We start from the raw sequence: 21,076 nt of genomic DNA on the forward strand, positions 1-21,076 counted from the left end.
TGCTAAGTCCATTCGGGGAGAGGAGGTATAAAACGAGAGCTGTAGGGAGGCAGCATCAAAAGCTAAAGTATGAAGCTTGACCCTGAGTCTCCACTTTGCCACTGATTCACTGTGGAATCTTGAGTAAGTCACACAAGCTATCTGGTCTCAGTACTTTTTTTCCTTAAGTAAGTAGGTTTGATACACTTAAGTCAAAACTGTTTTCTAGTTTAAAATTCTGTGATTCTACTTGACAAGTAAATAAGTTCTTGAAAAAAGCAAGAATGCTGTTTTTCTTTAGGTAGATTATTTTCCTATGGTTTTCCTGTAACTGAAGCTTTGTCTGCATGACTCATCATGCAAAGTTTTCTCCGTAAGAACCCAGAGATTATGTGTTATGTTCAGCAGCGCTCCAGCACCAACAGCTTTCATGCATTTTGTGGGCATTCACAGCTTAGTATCTCCACAAACATAAAATAAAGTTGAGGAATCTTTGCGATTGGTACACAGCTTACTGGCTTCTGAGAGCTGTAGGTCTTCACGGACGTTCCAGAATGTTAGACAAGACAAGTCAGAACAGTCTGATGTCTTTAACACCTGAAAGGGAAGGGCAGTTTTCTTCCCTCTTCCTCTGTAAATTTGTCAAAATTAAAAAGAGGATGCAAATGCTGCATATGTTCTGATGAGACAAAATTGTGGTAAATGATTCCCTCGAGCTGATTTTGTGAAGTGTGTAACAGGGTGAGGGATGGAAATACAAGCTGCGCTGGGCATTTGAACCATGCTGGAAGGGCATGTAAATGCAGGCCAGTTGCTAGGAGACCTGGAGCACAGAGTCAGTGCCCCCCTGTGTGCGCAGGGATGTTTTATCTCGAGAAACCTTGTCTTTCACAGTCAACGATGACATTAAAAGTAGTCTGTCAAAATTCAGGTGGACCAGAGCTTGGTTATTGCCTGTGTCAATCCAGCCATTCTGTCACCCACCAGTCATTAAGGGAGCAAATGAAAGAGAACAATGTAACATGGTGCCAGCGACCAGAAAGCTCTAGAAAAGCTCAGAGTGATGCACTACAAATTCAGTCTAAATACTCTCCCACGGAAGACAGCTGGTTTGTTCGCTGATATTAATTCCAAGTGTGTAGTAGTGGCTAAAGAATGGCTTCAGCATTCCAAAGAGAAGGATGCCAGGCCACAAACAGAGTTCTAAGCGAAGATGTGCTTGAGAAGGATTTTGAGCCCTATTGCTTACCAAGCAATCATTTCAGTCATTTGTGGGATTTTTAAAAAACAGATTTTATGCTAAACACACGCTTCCAGTTTGTAATTCCACCAAGAACTTTAGAATTGAGACGGTTTTAAGAGTTCTTCCAGCGCCCCCAACTGGTTGAAGACAGAAACTGACCCTCTCTGCGGGCAAGGGCAATGGGCAGCCCATTCAGAGAATGGGGCACGGACTTCTGCCCTTGTAAAACACTGTCAAGCTTTGCCAATATCCAGGAGACCCCGAATTCAATGAGAGAAAAAAAAACGAAAGGCTGAGGAGTGGGTCTAGTAGGTCTCATTTTGATTTAGCGGAAACTGAGTCGTTGAGAGGTATTTTGAATTATTTGAAACACACAGCTAATTATCACCAGAGCTGGGAACACAACCGGGTTTCCCAGTCCAGTGCTCTTTTACAGTAACCCCAGGAGCTACTCAGGAGGGTTTTCTTTCTCAGGAGAGTTGTGATGTTCTGTTTAGTCTCACTGATATGAACGGCAGCAATGGTAATCCTGGAATGCTTCTGGAATGCTTTACAATGTACAAATCACATTTATATACATTGTTTGGTTTGATTCTTTCAACCACGGAAATTGTTCTTCTGAAATAGTATGCTTAGCACACAGACTTGATCTGCATTGTTACAGAAGTATAGCTGTAATGGTACTAGTTTGCGAGGTCTCTGTTATAAATTGTCTGCCATGCCCCAACATGAAAGGTGATATAGGGACCTTGGAGAACAGAGAATTGAAACCCTAATATAGTTTGAAAAATTTTGGGGTTTGCTCCACTTCAATACTGAATATCCACAAATAAAATGAAGTGTGTACTTTTCTGCTTATTTATGGAAAATATAAAACCATCATCAATGATAAGCCATTTTTGAGAACTTACTACCGGGCCAGACACACAGCAAATACAAAAATGCTGTTATAGGCTTAACTTAGAGAACTGGACTTGGGTTCAAGAAGTATAAGAAATGAAATAAATGACATACATCAGTTCCACTGTTAAGCTTTGTTGAGCTTCAAAAATACCTGAAAAGAGGTAGAGGTATCTGAATGAGGATGGCCTTTTAGGGTCACCTCCTTTACCTTATCTCAGGGCACTAGCATCTCCTGCTCCCGTGACCTAGAAAGCTCTTCCCCTAGATATCAGCATGCCTTGCTCTCACACTTCTTTCAAGTTTTTACTCAGGGAAAGTGAGGACTTCTCTGATCATATATTTGAAATTGCCGTGCTTTCCAAGGCCATAACACCTTCCCAGGACGAGCCTGGAAGTGGAGGATGCTTTTTTTCACTTATTGGCCCAAAGGAACATACATTTTTCTGATCTGTACATGGGTGACTTATGGGCTGGCTGGGATCCTAGACTTTCCCTAGTTTATTTTTCTCTATGGCATGTATTATCACCTGACAAACTATGTTTTTTACTGTTTTTTTAATTGTCTGATTCCCCTATGATCCCTTCACTAGTACACAAGCTCCATAAAGGTAGGGATTTTCTTCATGTGTTTACGGTGCTTAAGAAGAGCCCCAGCAGTGGCTAAGATGAACCTCCAATGACTCTCATTTCCTGGTATTGATGCCTTTCTTTTTCTTTTTCTTTTCCTTTTTTTTGGCCACACTGTGTGGCTTGTGGGATCTTTTCCGACCAGGGATATAACCCGGGCCCCTGAAGTGAAAGCCCGAATCCTAACCACTAGGCCACCAGGGAAGTCCCCCATGCCTTTCTTTAATCTTCCTCTCACATCAAATCAGGGCAGTGTGGCCAAAAGAATATGGTGGAAGTGGTGGTGTATGACTTCCTAAGTCAGGTAATAAAAGGCATTGCAGCTTCCAACTTCCTCTCACGGGTTCTTCATTCTGGGGGAAGCCAGCTGCCATGTCATGAGGACGTTCAAGCAGCCCCGTGGAGTACACGGACAGGAACCAAACTGCCTGCACCAACTTGTTAGCTAAGTGACCAAACCGTTTTGAAAGGGGATCTTTTAACACCTAGCCTTTGAGTCTTTCAGCAGAGGACTCAAATATCATGTAGCAGAGACAAGCCTTTCCCTTTCCCATAGTGTCCTGTCTGAATTCCTGACCCACAGAAACCGTGAGAGATAATAAGTGATTATTATTGCTTTAAGGTCATGCATTTTGGGGTTACTTGTTATGTAGCAAAAGATGACTAATATAGTGCCTGGCCCATAGTAAGTTCCTAATCGATGTTTATTGAATGAAGAGGTAAATTAAGCAGATTTTTTCCTAGGTTACTCAGTGATCATAATACAATGCCTCACAAAACTCTATAAAAAGCCTTTGCTCCAATAGCAACATTGGTTTGGAGTCTCAAGGAGTAGGCTTGAATCTTGGATCTGTCACTTATTTGTCATTTAACCTTGTATAATTCACTTACAGTCTTTGCGTTCTTAGTTTTCCTAATCTGTAAACTAGAAATAATGATGACAATTGTAATTATACCACTAACAGTACCAGCAACCTGAAAGTGCCCTGATGACTTTATAAATCCCTGGATCAGAGCTCTCCTGAAACCCATGCTTTAACTGGAATTGTCCATTCTGTAAACTGATAAATCTTTTTTATTATTTGTCAGTTTCAGTTGTTGGTGTTACCTATAACCAAAAGCAATCTTTATATAAAACATTAACACTAACATATATGACACAATAACAAACAAAACAAGATGACATGTAATCAGTAAGATGCTACATGGTAGACTTAAGTATAGCAGCTAAGAAGAAAAAGATATCAGACCACCTTATCAACGATTTCTGTGGGCTGATGGCAAGGACATCCTAATTCATCTGCCTACGAAAGTCAGGGAGGCCCAAGGGGTTCTGTTTTCACAGAAGTTTTGGTTTCTGTAGGTATATCTTAGAAGCCTTGGCTTCTGATTTCTTCTCTGTCGTTGCCTTTGATAGGTAGTTGCTGGCTTAGTAGCATCAAATTCATGTTTAAATGCCTTCAGGGACCAAGGAGCTATTTGTGTTTCAGAGAAGATACTCCAAGTGGTCAGATTATGTTGTACACAGACATCAAGAAAACAAGCAGCCGGGCTTCTGTGCCTGCTGCCTCCCCTATAGGTCCTCAGAGAGTACAAGAGGGTCTTCCAGGCCCCTTGCACAATATCATCACCTTGTTAGCAGGTTCTTCACTTTGCTCCGAGAGGAGAGGACACTGTCCTGAGCATGTTGTGAAACACTAATAAAAAAACTCTTCTTACGGGATGGGGAGTTTTTATTTTTAAGATCAGAGGAGACAGGAATTTCTGATGGGCCTGAATAGACAGAGTGAAATATAGTCTCTGTGTAATTTTGCCTCCTGAGGCCTAGAGAGATGGTGGCTCGAAGCAGTGGTCTGGATAGTGCGGAAAGCTCTCAAATGTGTTTTATTAGCATTGGTCACATTACTTCCTATATATTAGAATGACCTTGAGGGGCATTTTAATTAAGCTGCTATTTGTTTTGTAAGTGCAAATAATAATCTCTTAGTTTTATCCTCTGCTGCTCAGATAAATTGGTCAATAATTGATTTTTTAGCACAATAATCCAGATGATTTTCTCAATTTTCTACATTTCTTCATGGAAATTTTCTTTGTTTTCTCAAAATGTTCTGCAGAATTTACATTTATTTATTTTTATAGTTATGAGAGGGGACCGAAATAGCTTCTGTGGGAAAACTTAAAGTCCTTTCTTTAGGTCAAAATTAGAAATTTGTTTCCAAACATTAAATCAGTGCTTTTAATTTTCATTCTTAAATCGTGTACTTTGTAGCCTTCAGCCTTCAGGGCCAGGTCTTGATGTTTATCAACCCAAGGAAAGAAAGTATGAGAACACCCTAGGATATATTGGCCTTTGATAAGGTTTAAATCTCAGTGCTGACTTTTAGAAATGCAATAGTTGTGAAAATCAGGCTTTAAGAAAATGAGGATTTTTTTCTAAATTATTGTATCTCCTTCTTTAATATATCAAGAACCATGCTCAAAGGATTCAGGATCCAAAGTTTCTTCCACAATGTAAAGATAACAGCTCTTCCACCTATGGAGGGAGGTCAACAAGCTTGCCGACCTAGGGAGACAAAGAAAAAGTTAAAGGGAAGTAAGAAGTCTAAAACTGGACCCTGTTAGTCAGGAAGGCTGGAAGTCTTGAGGGATTATGAGAAGAGATATAGGTTGATTGAGGGGTTAGATGCCACATTCTCATCCCTAGTCACACACTTGTTTCAGAGTTGAACGTTGGTGGAGCCATGGAGAGGGGAGGGGACTTGGTAACAAGGTATGCCTGAGGAGGTCTGAAGATGCTGAGATCAGTGGCTCAGCATCAGGGAGAATGTAGACCCCCTGGAGAACCCCAGCCCTCAGCTTAGGTCCATGTCCATTCTGGCCCCAAAAAGATGACAAGAAGGTGGGTATAGAAAGCTGCTGGTTCTTCATGGTCTCTGTATGAAGTGTGAGAGAGTGGCAGTGTGCCTGGAGAGAGGACACAGAGTTTCAGAGCATACATTGGACTAACATAGCCAGAGGCTGTGGTATTTGAGGACATCAAGATTGGAGGCAAATGACCAGGATCACGTTCTCCAGTGGTGGACGCCAGAAACCTGAATACACACAGACAAGACCAATTTAGAGGAGCCACTCTGCTATGAAGATCAGGGAGGGTCTAGAGGACAATGAGTTCATCTTAGGACTGCCTCTCCTCTCATGAGGTCATATAAGCTGCATTCCTACCCCTGACTGATCTTCACCTGGTGTACACTGGTCTAGCCATACTGGTTATTTATGGCTAAATTCTCTTCTAATTGATTCTGGATGCTAAGTATTAGTATATTGAACTAGTATTTTGAATTAGTATTGCTCCTATACATATCCCATATTTTCAGAGGGAAATCCATATTAGAAATGACCACATTAGAGGGAAATTCAAAATTCTCAAAGATAGAGACTTTTATCCAAAGAGACTGAGGATTTACCTAAAGAGACTGCTAAATATTTGGATCAGGCTAAGCATATCCGGTTGGACTAAAATTAAGTTGTCCTTCCCTTTGCCACTAAGTTATGTAGAAAACCCATAAGGGGGACCAGATCAATTAATTGCATATAAACAAACTATATTATTTCTGTATGAAATTCAGTGAATTACAACTTTGTGACAGTTTCTAGTGTACAGGAGATTGGAAAGATCTGGGGACTTCATAACTACTTAAATCCATTAGCTTAATTCCACATGGGCAGGGATTTTTGTTGTTGTCCACTGCAGTGCTCTGAATAAGTGTCTGGCATATTGAAGGTTCTGAGTAGGTATTTGTTGAAGGAATTACAACTGAAACACGAGGCAAGCTTGCAAAGTGCCCTCTAAGAATCCCAATACAATTTCAACAAAAACAGAGTGTCCCTGGTGTCATCCATCAGAATCCTTTGTTTTCAGCTCCCTCTAGGAATATTATGTTCCATGTTAGGCACCAAAATTTAAGAGGGGCATTTATCAATCAACTAAAGAGGATCCGGAAGAGAACAGGCAGGACAAGAGAATTCTGAAAATCACCCCAAATGAGGAACAGTTGACACTACCTGAGGAAAAAAGTGATTAATGAGAGAGAATGCTATTTTCAAATGTTAGAAAGAGTATAATTATAAATGTATAATTGCATGTTCATAATTAGACTTAATGGGAAGAAATTATGAATAGGCAGATTTTGACTCAATATAACAAGGAAGCTCTGACTTTAACTTTCCAATAATGGAATGAATTGCTTTGTGAACCACAATGTGAGATTTAATTATGTATTATCTGATATTTTCTTTTCAATATTCATTGGTATTTGCCTCCCTCCCTCTCAACTTATTGTTTATCCTTGAAAGCAGAAAATGTAAAATTTGGAATGGTAAGGTTAGATTAAAAACTTTATTACTGTTAAGAATTATGGAGTCTATTAACTGATCACCCATTATCTTAGTCCCTCAGGCACAAGGTGGCAAACTCAAATATGAGAACATACCCTTGACTGTTGGGTCTATATCTCACTTGGGTTTTCTGATGTCCATCACAAAGTGAAATTGCAAATTTTGTAAATCAGCTAAGATTTCATGAGATTGATGAAAACGTTGGAGAACTGCCCAAATCACATACAAAACCATTTACTAATGGCAATTTGTCAGTGTTATTTCTGTTAATAATTGAATAAGAAAAGTTTGAGAGCATGAGGATTTGATTGGTGTTTTAGAGGGAACTCCAGCCATTGAGTTTGTATGTTATTGGAATATCAAAGGATGAAGAAAGGCCCTTGGCAAATCTGTTGAAGCTCTTGAGTACGTTTGTAAATATGATTCTTTTTATATATTAGTTTGACAGAAACCATTCAAAAGGTAAAGTACATTGCTTCATGTTATTATGAAATTGAATCAGAAGAATTAAATATCTTTCTCCGAAAATAGTAAACATTGTATTTTGTGGTTCTATGAATTATACAAGTAACTGTCAACCTACAAGTTAAATATTAGATGAAAATATGTTCCCTATAATTTTTGCTTTTCTTTTTCAAGATGAATTAAGAGAAGCCCACCCCCACCCCCCAACTGTGAAATTCAGTCTTAATTTTAGGTAGTGTGAATTTTGGTTATCTTTTCCAGGACTAATTATCCTCCAATGAAGTAAAACTCCTCTTTGTCTCTGTTTCCTCTACTGGGAATGCTTTTCTTTGTCTTAGGTTTGTCAAAAATGGACAAAACATATTAATCAATAATTGCTATACTTGAGTCACACATGTGGACATAAAAGGAACAGTATCTTATTCTCAACCAAACATAGTGCTAAGGACGTAAATAATCAATGAATAATTCTTTATTCATTCATTATTCATTTATTCGTTCATACTGGGCACTGAGGGCAGGAGAATGATTTAGTTCCTTACTTTATGGAATCTACAATTCTGTGCTTATGCTGCGTTACCAAGTTATCGTTATTAATACGTTCAGTGCAGAAATACATTTTTATCACAAATGTAAGTTGTGCTCATTGTAGATGACTTCAGAAAATAAGAAAGAGATAAAGAAGAAATCAGGTGTAATCTTAGCACTCGGAGATAAAAGCTGATGATATTTGGGAATTGATGCATGCGTACAGAATTTTCTTCCTACGTGTGCATTTAGTACACATATTTATACATTATATAGATAGATACAAATTATGTAAATATATAATATATATTTGTACATTATATAAGTATAGATATTTTTAAAGAATATTTATACTACATATACTATTTTATAAATTACTTATCTCATAGATATTTTACAATCAGTATATATCTACCTAGTCATAGTGACTGAAGGGTGTTTCATTAGATGGATATGACATCATTTGTTTATCAAATTTTTTACTGTCAGTCACTTAGATTGCTTCCATGTTTTTTACTATTGTTAACAGTATAATCATCCATATGTACATTTGTATTCATTTATCCATCTGTTATTTCAGGACAAATACGTTACACTATGTTAAGCTTGAAATTTTATCTTCTTGAGGATTTAAAATTAAGAATATTAACAAAAATCTTAAACATTAAAAAACAAAGTTAATCTACAGTATTAGAAGTCAAGATAATCGTTGTCATTGGGGGTCAGGTGAGTGTTTGGATTGGAAAATGACATAAAGGGGGTTTCAAGTGTACCTGAACTACTCTGTGGTTCGACCTGGGGGTTGGTTACAGGGGTGTGTTCACTTTGTAAAAATTGGACAAGCCATATACTTATGACTTGTCACTTTCTACTTTCTTGTATTTGTGTTACACATCAATGAAATAAGTTAAAATACTATGTTACGATTTGCATCCATGTCTATATGCTTATGTAAATTCTAAGAATTGAATACTATTATCATTTTTAGTTTTTTAAAATTCATGTTGCTAATTATTCTGCAGAAAGTTTGCACCAGTTTTGACTCCCACAGACAATATATAAAGTGTAATTTCTTTATGTTCAAATTAACATTTACTATCGCAATTTTTCTAATTTGTAATGATTTGTACATTTAAAAATTGAGTATTTTCCTCTCTTGGAAAATTACAAACTTACAGAAAAGCTGAAAAAATAATATCATGGTCATCTGTAAATCCCTCATTAGATTTGCCAACTTTTAATTTTTTGCCTCATTTGCTTTCTCTCTCTGTCTCTGTTTACACACACACACACAATCACTCACATATCTATACACGTATATATATATATACATATATATACACATTTATTTTTGTATTTCTGAATTATTTGAAAAGAAGCTTTAGGCATCATGACAATTTACCCCTTAAGAATAAGAATATTATTCTACATAACCACAATACTTTTACCACACCTTAAAAAATTAACAATAACTCTATATTATCAAGTAATATCTAGTCCATATTCATATTTCCACAACTGTACCAATATAGTCTTTTCTAACTGATTTTTTAAAATACAAGATTAAATAAAGTTTACTCAGTCATTGCATTTAGCTGTTTTGTCTCTTTAGTCTCTTTTTACCTAAAATAGTCCCCCACCACCATCACCCTACCCTGCTTTCTTTCATGGTGTTGACATTTTTCAAGTCTAAGTCACTTGATAACCTTCTGTTTGTTTTCAAATGTGTATGACCATGCTTGATTTTGCAGGCTTTTATTACAGAATTATTATAGGTTTTCAGAAGCACATGTATTAGCAACTGTAACAAATTTTCATTTGTGGCTATTGGTTAATCAGAGCAAGACATTGGATCTCCAGTTGGGCACCAGATGTTTTTACTGAGGAAAAAAAAAAAAGTTATGAGCTTTTAAATCTTACATTATTACTTTGATTGTATAAGAAATAATAGTGACATTTCATTCTCTGAAATGTATTGTGAGGGTTTTCCTTCATATTGATACACTATGTTATTCAATGAATTAGTTAGTATAGAACAAGTTTAAAAGACCTGAGAGTGCAGTGACAGCCAAGAAGGATGTTTTGAAGTTTGAAATGATCCCTATATAAATAGAACGGATCAGCATAACTTTGGGATAAAATTAGCTGACAGTTTGTGGGCTCTCTAGCATGTGCCTGTTAGCTTGGTGCCGCTCTCCTGATAAATCACAACAAAGCTTCCAGAGGGAGAGGAAGGATGGACGGCACAGCTGCCCCGATCACTAAATCTGCAGCTGCCAAGTTAGTTAAGAGAAATTTCCTTGAGGCTCTCAAGTCAAATGACTTCGGAAAATTGAAGGCCATTTTAATCCAAAGGGAAATAGATGTGGACACAGTTTTTGAAGTTGAAGATGAGAATTTGGTTTTGGCATCTTATAAACAAGGTAAAAATTATAGGTGTAATTGTAAAATCGATAGAAAATGGATTTGTTTTTTTAATGCACAGCATTAGTCACCCAATCTAAACTGGTGGCTCTTATTATTTCTTTAAATATATACCTAAAAAAATATTTCTAATGTAATCTTTTCCTTCTTTTTAAACTAGACAAAATCATGAGCTGGTATATGTATATATAAATATATTTTTTCTTCTCTTTACTTTCCTTCTCTTTTCTTTCTGTATCCCTGTGCCTAGAATTTGAAATCCTGGATAATCATATTTAGTAATGCAATTTTCTTCTATTTCTAACTTTATTTCTTCTTATAAGTACATAGAATAAAGAAACCATCTCTAGATTATGGCTAAACAGGTTGCTGAGATCTAATCCAGACAGTATGACTGGCTTGGGAACAGGCTGCCAGCCCTCTGTTAACAGGGCTACTTAAAGATATATCATCTCTACATCCACCTGGAGGAAAAAGAGGATTTTTGCCCCTGTTTGAAGGGTTAATAAATGGGTAAGGCTGTACCGTGATACACCTTTATGATCCTTGTCATTTTAATGAGTTTTCAGTTCAGGCAGAAAAGCTGAAACCAGAAAAGACAAAAAGTTAACTTTTTTCCGTGACTGCAGTGATAGATCAAAATTGTAGATCTATCTAACACGAAGTATCTGCCTTATGAAGAACTAAGGATAGCAAAAATTAGAACTGAATTTTTTTTTTTATCATGGGATTTTCTGGAACCCATGCTTATTAATAAGTCAGAAATAAATTAGAAGTGCGCAGATTCTGATTTCCCAAATCAGCTAGTTAATGTGAAATTTGAGTAGCGAGGCCATCTGGTAAGCGGACTGCAAACAAACACCATGTTAAACATCACTTCTGTTTAAACAAAATAGGTGATAAGGTTTTGTGTACAGCACTGAGAAAGAGAGATCATTTTTTTTATGTTTAAAATATTTTCCATTTGTATATAAATCATCAGCACCATCAATTTTCAGAAATGAATACTAGTGGTATATATTCCTACATTAATTTACTGTCAGTTCTGAAGGAAGGATGGAATAGTTGAGGCCAGTTACTGTGTTTATGATTTTTACTTGAGGGTTTTATTATAAATTGGCATTGCTATCTTGATTGGAAAACAAAGAAGAGGTCTGTTTTTTAAAAAGTGGTTGATGGAGATTCTGTTAAGAAAGAATGTATACTATATGATCAGATTACTTTCATCTTATGGATTTGTTCAGTGAAAGACTGCCTGAATGCTAAATACATTTTTAAGGTATTTTTTAAAACTTATATTCGTGCCTAGCTTAAAATAACTTACGTCCAAGTCAGCAGGTAATTTATTTGACCCTGAGTTGCGAAGACTGCCTTTTCTCATCTGAGCATGCCAAATTGCGTAGATCATGCGAAGGTTCGGAGGTTGTGAGAAAGGAAGTTTTAGTGGCAGTTTCTGGAGAAGAAAGGTGCCGTTTCTCTTGCTTCCAATGGTGTTATCATCCCTGAATGAGAAAAAAATGCGTTTTAAAATCTTTCTGTCAATATGAGCTGACTCCCTATGGTCTTCATAGAGCTAAATTTTCATTCATGCAAATGAGTGTTTTCATAGGACTGTGGGATGGGACTTTAAATTAGGGAGAAAGCAAATTACACTCTCTGGATTTGGGGGGGAAAAAAAAAGAGAACGGTAACATTCTTATGCATGCCAGGTGGATGAATGCAAGAAATGATAGGATTTGTGGCCGTATCTTCAGGGTTTATGCAGGAAATCGTGTGTGTGTGTGTGTGTGTGTGTGTGCGTGTGTGTGTGTGCACGTACACGTGTGCGTATAGAAAGAAATACACTTACTCTCTGTTTAATATGAATATGGGTATAAGAATCTGTCTCTTTAATCTTTTTTTTTTTTTTTTAATTTTATAGCTACTTTATTTATTTATTTATTTATTTTTGGCTGTGTTGGGTCTTCGGTTCGTGCGAGGGCTTTCTCTGGTTACGGCAAGTGGGGGCCACTCTTCATCGCGGTGCGGGGACCGCTCTTCATCGCGATGCGCGGGCCTTTCACTGTCGCGGCCCCTCCCGTTGCGGGGCACAGGCTCCAGACGCGCAGGCTCAGTAGTTGTGGCTCACGGGCCCAGCTGCTCCGTGGCATGTGGGATCTTCCCAGACCAGGGCTTGAACCCGTGTCCCCTGCATTAGCAGGCAGATTCTCAACCACTGCGCCACCAGGGAAGCCCTGTCTCTTTAATCTTAATCCCAGATTGAAGCCTCATTTTCTTCAGTTTCTTCAGATATTTTCACATGGCTTCCAGCCTAATTATCAAACTTTTTATTTTAGTCAGGAATGAAAGTGATGCATAGAGTCCTAGTTGCTAGCCAAGCAAAGTAGACCTAAGTGGTTATATCAATTTCTAAGTCACAGAGGAATTCCCGGGGACTAGTGTAGAGCTGAGCAGGCTACACTGGTCATTTGTTCGTTAGTTAGTCAGAATTAGTTAGTTCCTTTCTGAATAATTCTAAGGAATGAGACTCTTTGTGGCCTTGAAGGGTATGTGACTAGATTAAACTTCGTGAGACTTTATTAAATCACAGCAGACTTTTTGGATGTTGAATGCTGTTGAATTGCTATGCATTAGTTTTTGATTTTTTTAAGCACTTTTAAAAAGCTCTACAACAGAAAAGTGCACAAATCATAAGTGTGAAGCTTGATTTATTTTCACAAAATAAACAAACATATGCAACCAGCATCCAGAAGAAGAAATAGAACATTACCTGTTTACTTTTAAAGTGTGGGAATCTTCAGGTTTTAGTAATTTTTGGCTTACTAAGCAAGATATTGTGTAAAATCTAGAACATACTATGCTACCTTTAAATTTGCTTGTGTAATTAGTAATGTAATCTGTATTCAACATTTGATTGTCCTGTGGAAGATCAACAGTGGTACGTTTAATCCCAAATAATTTTTGTTTCTTTTAGGACATAGGATTTTACATAGGATTTTTAAAAGTGACCACATTTTCTCCCCTAATTATGGTATGTTTAAGCCAGTATGAATGCAAGTTTATACTTTTTGTAAAGGCAACTCAGAAGTCTGTTGGTGAAGAAATCAACTTGGAATCTAAACATTGCAACCCCCAATCCACAATCTAAACGGTACACTAATAGTCAAAAGTTGACCTCCAAAGCAAATATAAAATATGGACTTTGTGAGGAAGGTAGAACAAAGTGTCTGGAAATTCACTTCTGCTTCCCCATCTCATTGAGTAACTTCTCTCACCTGTGAGAAAAAGAACAGATTTAGAAGCCAGCATCCAGGTTCAGATGGCAGGCCCTGCCTAGCCCCAGCACCTAATAATGATTCTTAAAGTTTGAGACATCTCATTCTATTTTTTCAAGTTATTTTAAACTTCATAATCAAATCTTCAGATAAAATTATGTTTTATCAATTAAAAATATTCCTCTCACACTTTGTAAAGCAAACATTAAAAACATTCTGGTTGGGACTTCCCTGGTGGTCCAGTGGTTAAGAATCCACCTTCCAATGCAGGGGACGCAGGTTTGATCCCCGGTGGGGGAACTAAGATCCCACATGCCGTGGGGAATGAAACCCACGCACTATAGAGCCCTCGAGCCACAACTAGAGAGAAGCCCACGTGCTGCAGCTAAGACCTGACGCAGCCAAATAATAATAAAATAAAATTAAAAAAAAAAGAAAGCCATTCTTTAAAAAAAAAGAAACATTCCGGTTGGCATTTGCATTATCTCCTAGAGAATGGCAGATACATGGGTCTGAAAAGTAAAAACAAGTAAGCAAAATTACATCTACCAGCTGACCACTTTAAAATGGGAATGAAGTGAAGAAAAGTTAAATACACGAACAACTTTTAACTGCCAAATGCAATTAGCAGTTGAATAGTCAAGGGATGTCAATGATATAAAGTTTGTTATGAGCCAAGCGCACAGTATTTATAGTGAAAGTGGGTCTCTAAGAAAACGCGAAGCTATTCATATTGGTTCTCACTAGGCGATCTCCATACGGGAAACATGAATATCCATAAAGCTGTTTCCAAAGGTTTTTCAACCACACATTTGATTCTCCTTCAGATGCATGAGCCTTGGCTCATTAATGTTACAGGCAGAATATCATACTTATCTCTTTGGTATGGAATTCCCTAGTCAGCAAGGTTAATCAGAGTCCTTTTATTAATCAGCATAATGCACTGTAAGTACTTCGTTTATGGCCCACAGCCGCAGGTTCTTTGGTTGATAGTCATATTTTTAATTAAAATAATCAATGAATGATTTCACTGGAAAACTTTCTGGCAGGTACTCTATCTACTTTACTAAGTAGCAACTGCCTTCCAAATATGTTGAAAGCTCTTATTTTCACTCTCTTAATGAGTCATCTTCTTATCACCTAATTTTCCTCTTTGCCAGAAATTCACTCTCCTACTTTCCTATTGCCATCCCAGGGTTCTTTTCCTTTCCTAGGTGTTCAAATTTTTTTCTTTTAAATTTTACATTTCAAGCTTATTTCTTTTTCTCTCCTGGGGAAACTCTGAGATTTATCCTGAAAATATTAACTATTAAAAAATAGGCAAGGGCTTCCCTGGTGGCGCAGTGGTTGAGAGTCTGCCTGCTAATGCAGGAGACACGGGTTCGAGCCCTGGTCTGGGAAGATCCCACATGCCACGGAGCAGCTGGGCCCGTGAGCCACAATTGCTGAGCCTGCGCGTCTGGAGCCTGTGCCCCGCGACGGGAGGGGCCGCGATAGAGAAAGGCCCGCGCACCGCGATGAAGAGCGGCCCCCGCACCGCGATGAAGGGTGGCCCCCGCTTGCCGCAACTAGAGAAAGCCCTCGCACGAACCGAAGACCCAGCACAGCCAAGAATAAATAAATAAATAAATAAATAAATAAAATTTAAAAAAAAAAAAAAAAAAAAAATAGGCAAGAATTGTGCTCCAGCCTGTAATCCTTCAGGACTGTGTAAATACGTGGACACAGCAGAGCAAATGTCTGCTTATCCAGCCATGAGCAGTGTGTGTAACCTTTGTCTGTAATAACAGAGGCTTCTTGTGTGTGGGGTTCTTTGGACTCAGATAACATTACAGCTGATAACTGTGGCAGAGCCTAGCTTAGCTGAAGGTTTACCAGAGATGTGTATATCCCCCCAAACACTGGAGCAGAATCAACCCTTCTTCCAAAAGATGGCCCAAACACTTCGCTCCTTACTATATTTCCTGAGCCGGGGGTTTTCTACTCAGTGACTCAGGCATATCTCTGGATTCAGATTTAAATTAAACACACACACACACACACACACACACACGCACAAAGGATTGGTCTGTGTATTTGTGTAGGGGCATAACTCCTAAATTCCTTTAGAACTTTGCTGAGAATTGATATTGGTTTGGAGGTGGACTGCATGTAGCTTTCAGATCATTGATGGCTATTTAGAGATTTGGGGGAGACTATGTATACAAACATGGGCACTTCCTGCTACTTAATCTCTACAGGATATTTATCCTCATTTGTAAAGTGGAGGCTTTGTCAAGACCCCCTCTAGATCTCCTGCATGCTGATAATCTTCAATGTTTTGAAGGGGAAATTATATAAACAGATTAAGTGTCATGGTCTGGGGAAGGTAAAAAGTAATGGTAGATGCTATAAATCCACATGGGTGTGGCCTATATTTGAGAGTTCTCTCTGGGATTTTTTCCTAGGAGAAAGAATCTGTATTTTCTTCTCAGTTAAGCTCATTGCTCAAGCAGAGCTCAAGCAGAAGGCATCACTGCCCACAGACTGCAGACCTGGGGTGAGAACCAAGTAGTTTACATTAGGGGAAGCAGTGCCTTCCTCACCTCTGGCCCCATCAAGGGCTTTGTTCCTGGGTTTTACTCCCTCACCACAGTCCTTTGTGCAATCTGAGCACACAGTCAAAGGGCATCCTGGACTCTGCAGAAGTGAGCAGAGGGGGGCCCTTTGAAAGACAAATGCTAAGAATAAATCACATTTTGAGTTCTGAAGCCCTGGGACAATATTGCTGTGGAAAGAAGGGAGAGTGTACAAAATGAATCTGCCTGATTAGTTAACTGTATTTCTGTCATGCTGTGACCATTGGGGGTTACATTTTGCAGGACACATTTTGATCTCTTGACATACTAGCATCGACACAAGTGTGTTAATGGGTGCTGCATCACTGTGGTTTCTGGCGATGGCATTACCTCAGGTTTGGTCATCAGTGAGGGTAGGTGTGGTGGAAAGGACACTCCTGCTTGTTTCCACACTTGGTACACAGTGACCTGTGGCCGTATCGTCATTTAAAGGTGGTGATTATATGTGTGTGGCCTGTTTGCTGCGGACTGCTTCTGTCTCTGCAGTGGGCTTTCCTGCTTTGCAAGGGCTTGAGTTATCCAGAAACTCCTCCCCACTAACCCCCACCAAAGTTCTGCAATGCAGCTTCAAGATACATGGCGACAGACCCTGATCTGTATCCGACTATCCATTCTCTTCCTGTCTCTCCACTCAGCTCCCTAGGGGCACCAGCTAAGGGGTCTTGTTGCCACCCACCCATCTACATTCCTACCACCCACATTCCTTTCTAGGAGAGGTGAGTTGTAGGCACAGTTCCATTTATGAGGTTGGCTGAATTCCAACACCTGGCCCTCTCTGAGCCCAATTTACTGGTTAATGATTATGATTATAGGACACGCAGATGAAACTGATTGAGAGGTCAAGGATGACTGATTCATGTAATAAACAGGCAAGATAGATTCTCTAGGTGCTACTGGGAATTTAGGAGGAAGAAAATAAAATCAACCAGCAAATGTATCTCCATATCAGAGATGTGACATATAGATGAATTCGGGATCTTCTTTCTTTCCTTATGATTTGTGAAGCAGGCTTGGCGCTAAACCTATTCTACTTCCACAAAGACAAAGACAGATGGAAACCCCGCATTGCAGATATTCTGAGTCCATTAGCTTGGACTGAGGCAGACGACTTATGGCTCTAGCAGGCTGAAAAAGTGGCAGTTTTCTCATCTGGAAAATGAAAGGCTTGGACTGGATAATCTTCCCTCCAGCGCTAACATTCTGTGTTTCTTTGATTTTACATCAAAATGGTGTTTTCTTAATCAGCCCTCTGCTGCTTCCTTTCTGAGATCATTTTTCTTACCACTGCAGAAGCAGACTTGAGTTTCCAATCAGTTGCTGCATAGAGCTGCCTAATCTTTGCTGTTAATTGGCAAGCAAAACACACTCCAGTTTTCAGATCTGGAACCAGCTTCTTTGCAAGAGAGTTAGAAGAGGCTGTCTTTGCAAATTGCTTGTAGAGGAAATTTGAGTATTAAAATGACTAAGTATTGGTATTAAGTGATTCATTCCTTATCAAAAGCAGGTTGCATACCATATAGCTTAAAAACTATGCTTGGAACACAGATTCAATGTGCACAGCTAAATGGAAATGTATATATGGATATATACAAATGTGTGTGCATATCTATTTACACACACACTCACACACACACACACACACGCACACACACACAGGCACAGGGTTGATCCTCCCTAGTCCAGACTGTCTGTGAAACTATTTGTCTCTACCAGGGAAAATCCATATCACCAAATACCTTCCCTTTTCAGTGTCTGAAATCTGGAATTAGTATCTTAGAACTTAATTCTATTGTATGAATACAGATTCCTACATAAATTCAGATAATCCTAAGAGGGTCACACTTTAAACAATCCTCAGTCTATTAGACCTTAGTGTAAATTAACTTTGGATTTCTTTTTAAAGAACAACTTTGGATAAGGGGAGAGTTGGGAGGACGAGAAAGCAAAATGGCCCTAGAATTCTGAGTGAGATGAAAAGAGATTAAAGTGTGTGTGAGTGTGTGTGTGTGTGTGTGTGTGTGTCTGTCTGTCTGTCTTTCTGTCTGTCTAGGTTGGAGGGTGGGCCATAGAAAAACAAACTTCTGGTTGGGAGCATTCATTCCCTCAGGATTAATCAGCATTGTGCATAACCCTATAAATAACCTCTTTTTTAAAAAATATAAATTTATTTATTTTTGGCTGCGTTGGGTCTTCGTTGCTGTGCATGGGCTTTCTCTAATTGTGGCGAGTGGGGGCTACTTTTCGTTGGCAGTGCACGGGTTTCTCATTGCAGTGGCTTCTCTTGTTGCGGAGCACAGCTCCAGACGCGCGGGCTTCAGCAGTTGTGGCTTGTGGGCTCTAGAGTGCAGGCTCAGTAGTTGTGACACACGGGCTTAGTTGCTCCACAGCATGTGGCATCTTCCCAGACCAGGGCTCGAATCCGTGTCCCCTGCGCTGGCAGACAGATTCTCAACCACTGCACCACCAGGGAAGCCCTAAATGACCTCTTTAAACTAAATTATTTTTCCCCCGGACAGGAGCACAACAGTTTATTTTAATTTTATTTATTTTTATAAATAGTAATACATGCACAACGTACTAAATTTAAAAGCTCAAGGGGAGCATTGAAGGATAAGTAAATCTATGTTCTTGTCCCCCAGTCCCCACCAGTGCAACCAGTTTCTTGTGTTAGGTGTTTATAAATATTTTCTTACATGTTAGCCTTTATGCACACTCTTCGGCTCCCTGCTTCTCTCACTCAATAATATATCTTGAGATTTTTTCCATACCAGTATACACAGAACCGCCCCCTTCTTTGTAATGGCTGTATAGTGTTCCACTGTATGGATGTACATACTTTATTTAAACAGTCTCCTATTGATGAAGATTGAGGTTGTTTCCAATCACTAACCATTAAGAACAATGCTGTAGTGCAGTGCATGTTGTTGTCCTGGGCCAGGTTACCAGGATTTATAACTCCCGGGAACTTCATACTCTTCATAAAGAGTTCAATGCAAGTAGTGTTCCTGGGAGTTGTGTAATACAGTGGCCCTTATATGGCATTTCACACATGAGTGAATGTACTTGTAGGATAAATACCCGGGAGTGGTGCATAGGTAGTTCTTTTCACTTAAATGAGAGACTTTTAATACCTGATCACCAGGCCCACCTTTAACGTGGTCATCATCCTCTGAGTGCCCTCCAGATGCTCATTTTTGTTGCCAGAAGTATTCACAATATTTTAGATTTTTCTGACCTCATCTAATCAGTGAAGAATACAACTTTTACTTCTCTTGTTCTGGGCGCTATACCCTATTAATGTAGCTAAAGATTGTATCAGCATTTAGGCAGCTTCATCTTACTGTTGGCTCATTTCTAGATTATTGTCAACTCAGATACTTAGGTTTTTCCTCAAATAAATTACCATTAAATCATAATCTGCTGGGACTTCCCCGGTGGTTCAGTGTTTAAGACTCCGCACTTCCAATGCAGGGGACGTGTGTTCGATCCCTGGCTGGGGAACGAAGATCCCATATCCCATGTGGTGCGGCCAAAATATTAAATAAATAAATAAATAAATAAATAAATAAATAAAGACGATCTTTCCAAAAAAAACCTCATAATCTGCTTACCTTGTACTCGCATAGTGGAAGTTTTACAACCTATTGTAAAAAAAAACTTCTGATTTATCCATGTTAAAATTTATTTTGTTGTTTCCACCCTAGAGTCTCTTCTAAGCTGTTGAGCTATGTCTACATCTTCATCTTGCCATTAAATATTTCATCTTTCTGTACCTATTTTCCATTCTCCACTCATAGTGAGCTTAATGCCGTGGCTCTGGGTATTGACATTGAAAAAAAGATTTATAAAGTTATCTTTGTTATAGCTTGTCAAAATGGCAATCATTGGACACTTGGGAAAAAAGGACTAGTTCAGTGTTTAGAAGTCAGAGGTAGGAGGGAAAAAGGAAAGAGAAAGAGAGAGGGTGAGAGGGAGGGAGGGTGGGGGAGAGAGAGAGAGAGAGAGAGAGAGAGATTTCCAACAACTAATGGGAAAATTTTATTTAAGATCTCAGTTCTAGGAACAACTCTGCTTCTCCTGACCAATTAATTTGTGTATAGCTTGTGGGCATAGTTAATTGTGCAACACATCATGTTTTCCTGTTTATTTTGGCTGCTGGGAAGTTCAAAGGCAAATTTACAGTGTGGTTCTAGCATATATAGAACACAGTTTATATTTTGGGTACCTATCTGACCCTGGACCTCTTTTTATTTTCCTTCCTTATTTTTTCCTTTGCCCTTATTTTCTAGATCATTAAAAAAATCTTGTGTAAAATTTGTAAGCTGCTATAAATTCTTCTTAATTCTTCTTCGGAAAGAGGTGTTGTATAAACTGATAGACAGGCAAATAAAATCTTGGTGTGACAAATTTTCTAAAGACATCAAATACATTCACACCTTAGCTTGACAATAGCTACAGCTAGAGGGAAAAAGAACTGTGATGGAATGAAAATTATAAGCTTGTAAGTAACAGCTTTGGAATCATTCAAGGCAATGACTGGGAGTTAAAAAAAATTCTTTAATAAGAATGTCATGTAAATCATCACGTAAAATAAAATGCAATCACATAAATGAAGGTTT

At 38.6% G+C, this 21,076-nt stretch overlaps 1 protein-coding gene across 8 annotated transcripts in view; it reads left to right on the forward strand.

Annotated features, from left to right (window-relative positions):
• Positions 1–21,076, forward strand: part of ASB4 (ankyrin repeat and SOCS box containing 4) — a 122,409-nt gene that overhangs the window by 40,277 nt on the left and 61,056 nt on the right. For 6 of the 8 annotated variants that reach the window (XR_452298.3, XM_007195736.2, XM_057549753.1 and 3 more), the window contains exon 1: positions 10,336–10,563. The exons of the other annotated variants lie outside the window; for them this stretch is intronic. Coding sequence is in view for 5 of the 6 variants with exons in the window: in XM_007195736.2 (XP_007195798.1) it covers positions 10,377–10,563 (187 nt within the window). In the remaining variant the exon portion in view is untranslated. Of the gene's footprint in view, positions 1–10,335; positions 10,564–21,076 lie in introns of those variants that run through there. 8 annotated transcript variants of the gene reach the window in all.

The sequence above is a fragment of the Balaenoptera acutorostrata genome, chromosome 7, assembly GCF_949987535.1.
Source record: "Balaenoptera acutorostrata chromosome 7, mBalAcu1.1, whole genome shotgun sequence".
Taxonomy (NCBI): domain Eukaryota; kingdom Metazoa; phylum Chordata; class Mammalia; order Artiodactyla; family Balaenopteridae; genus Balaenoptera; species Balaenoptera acutorostrata.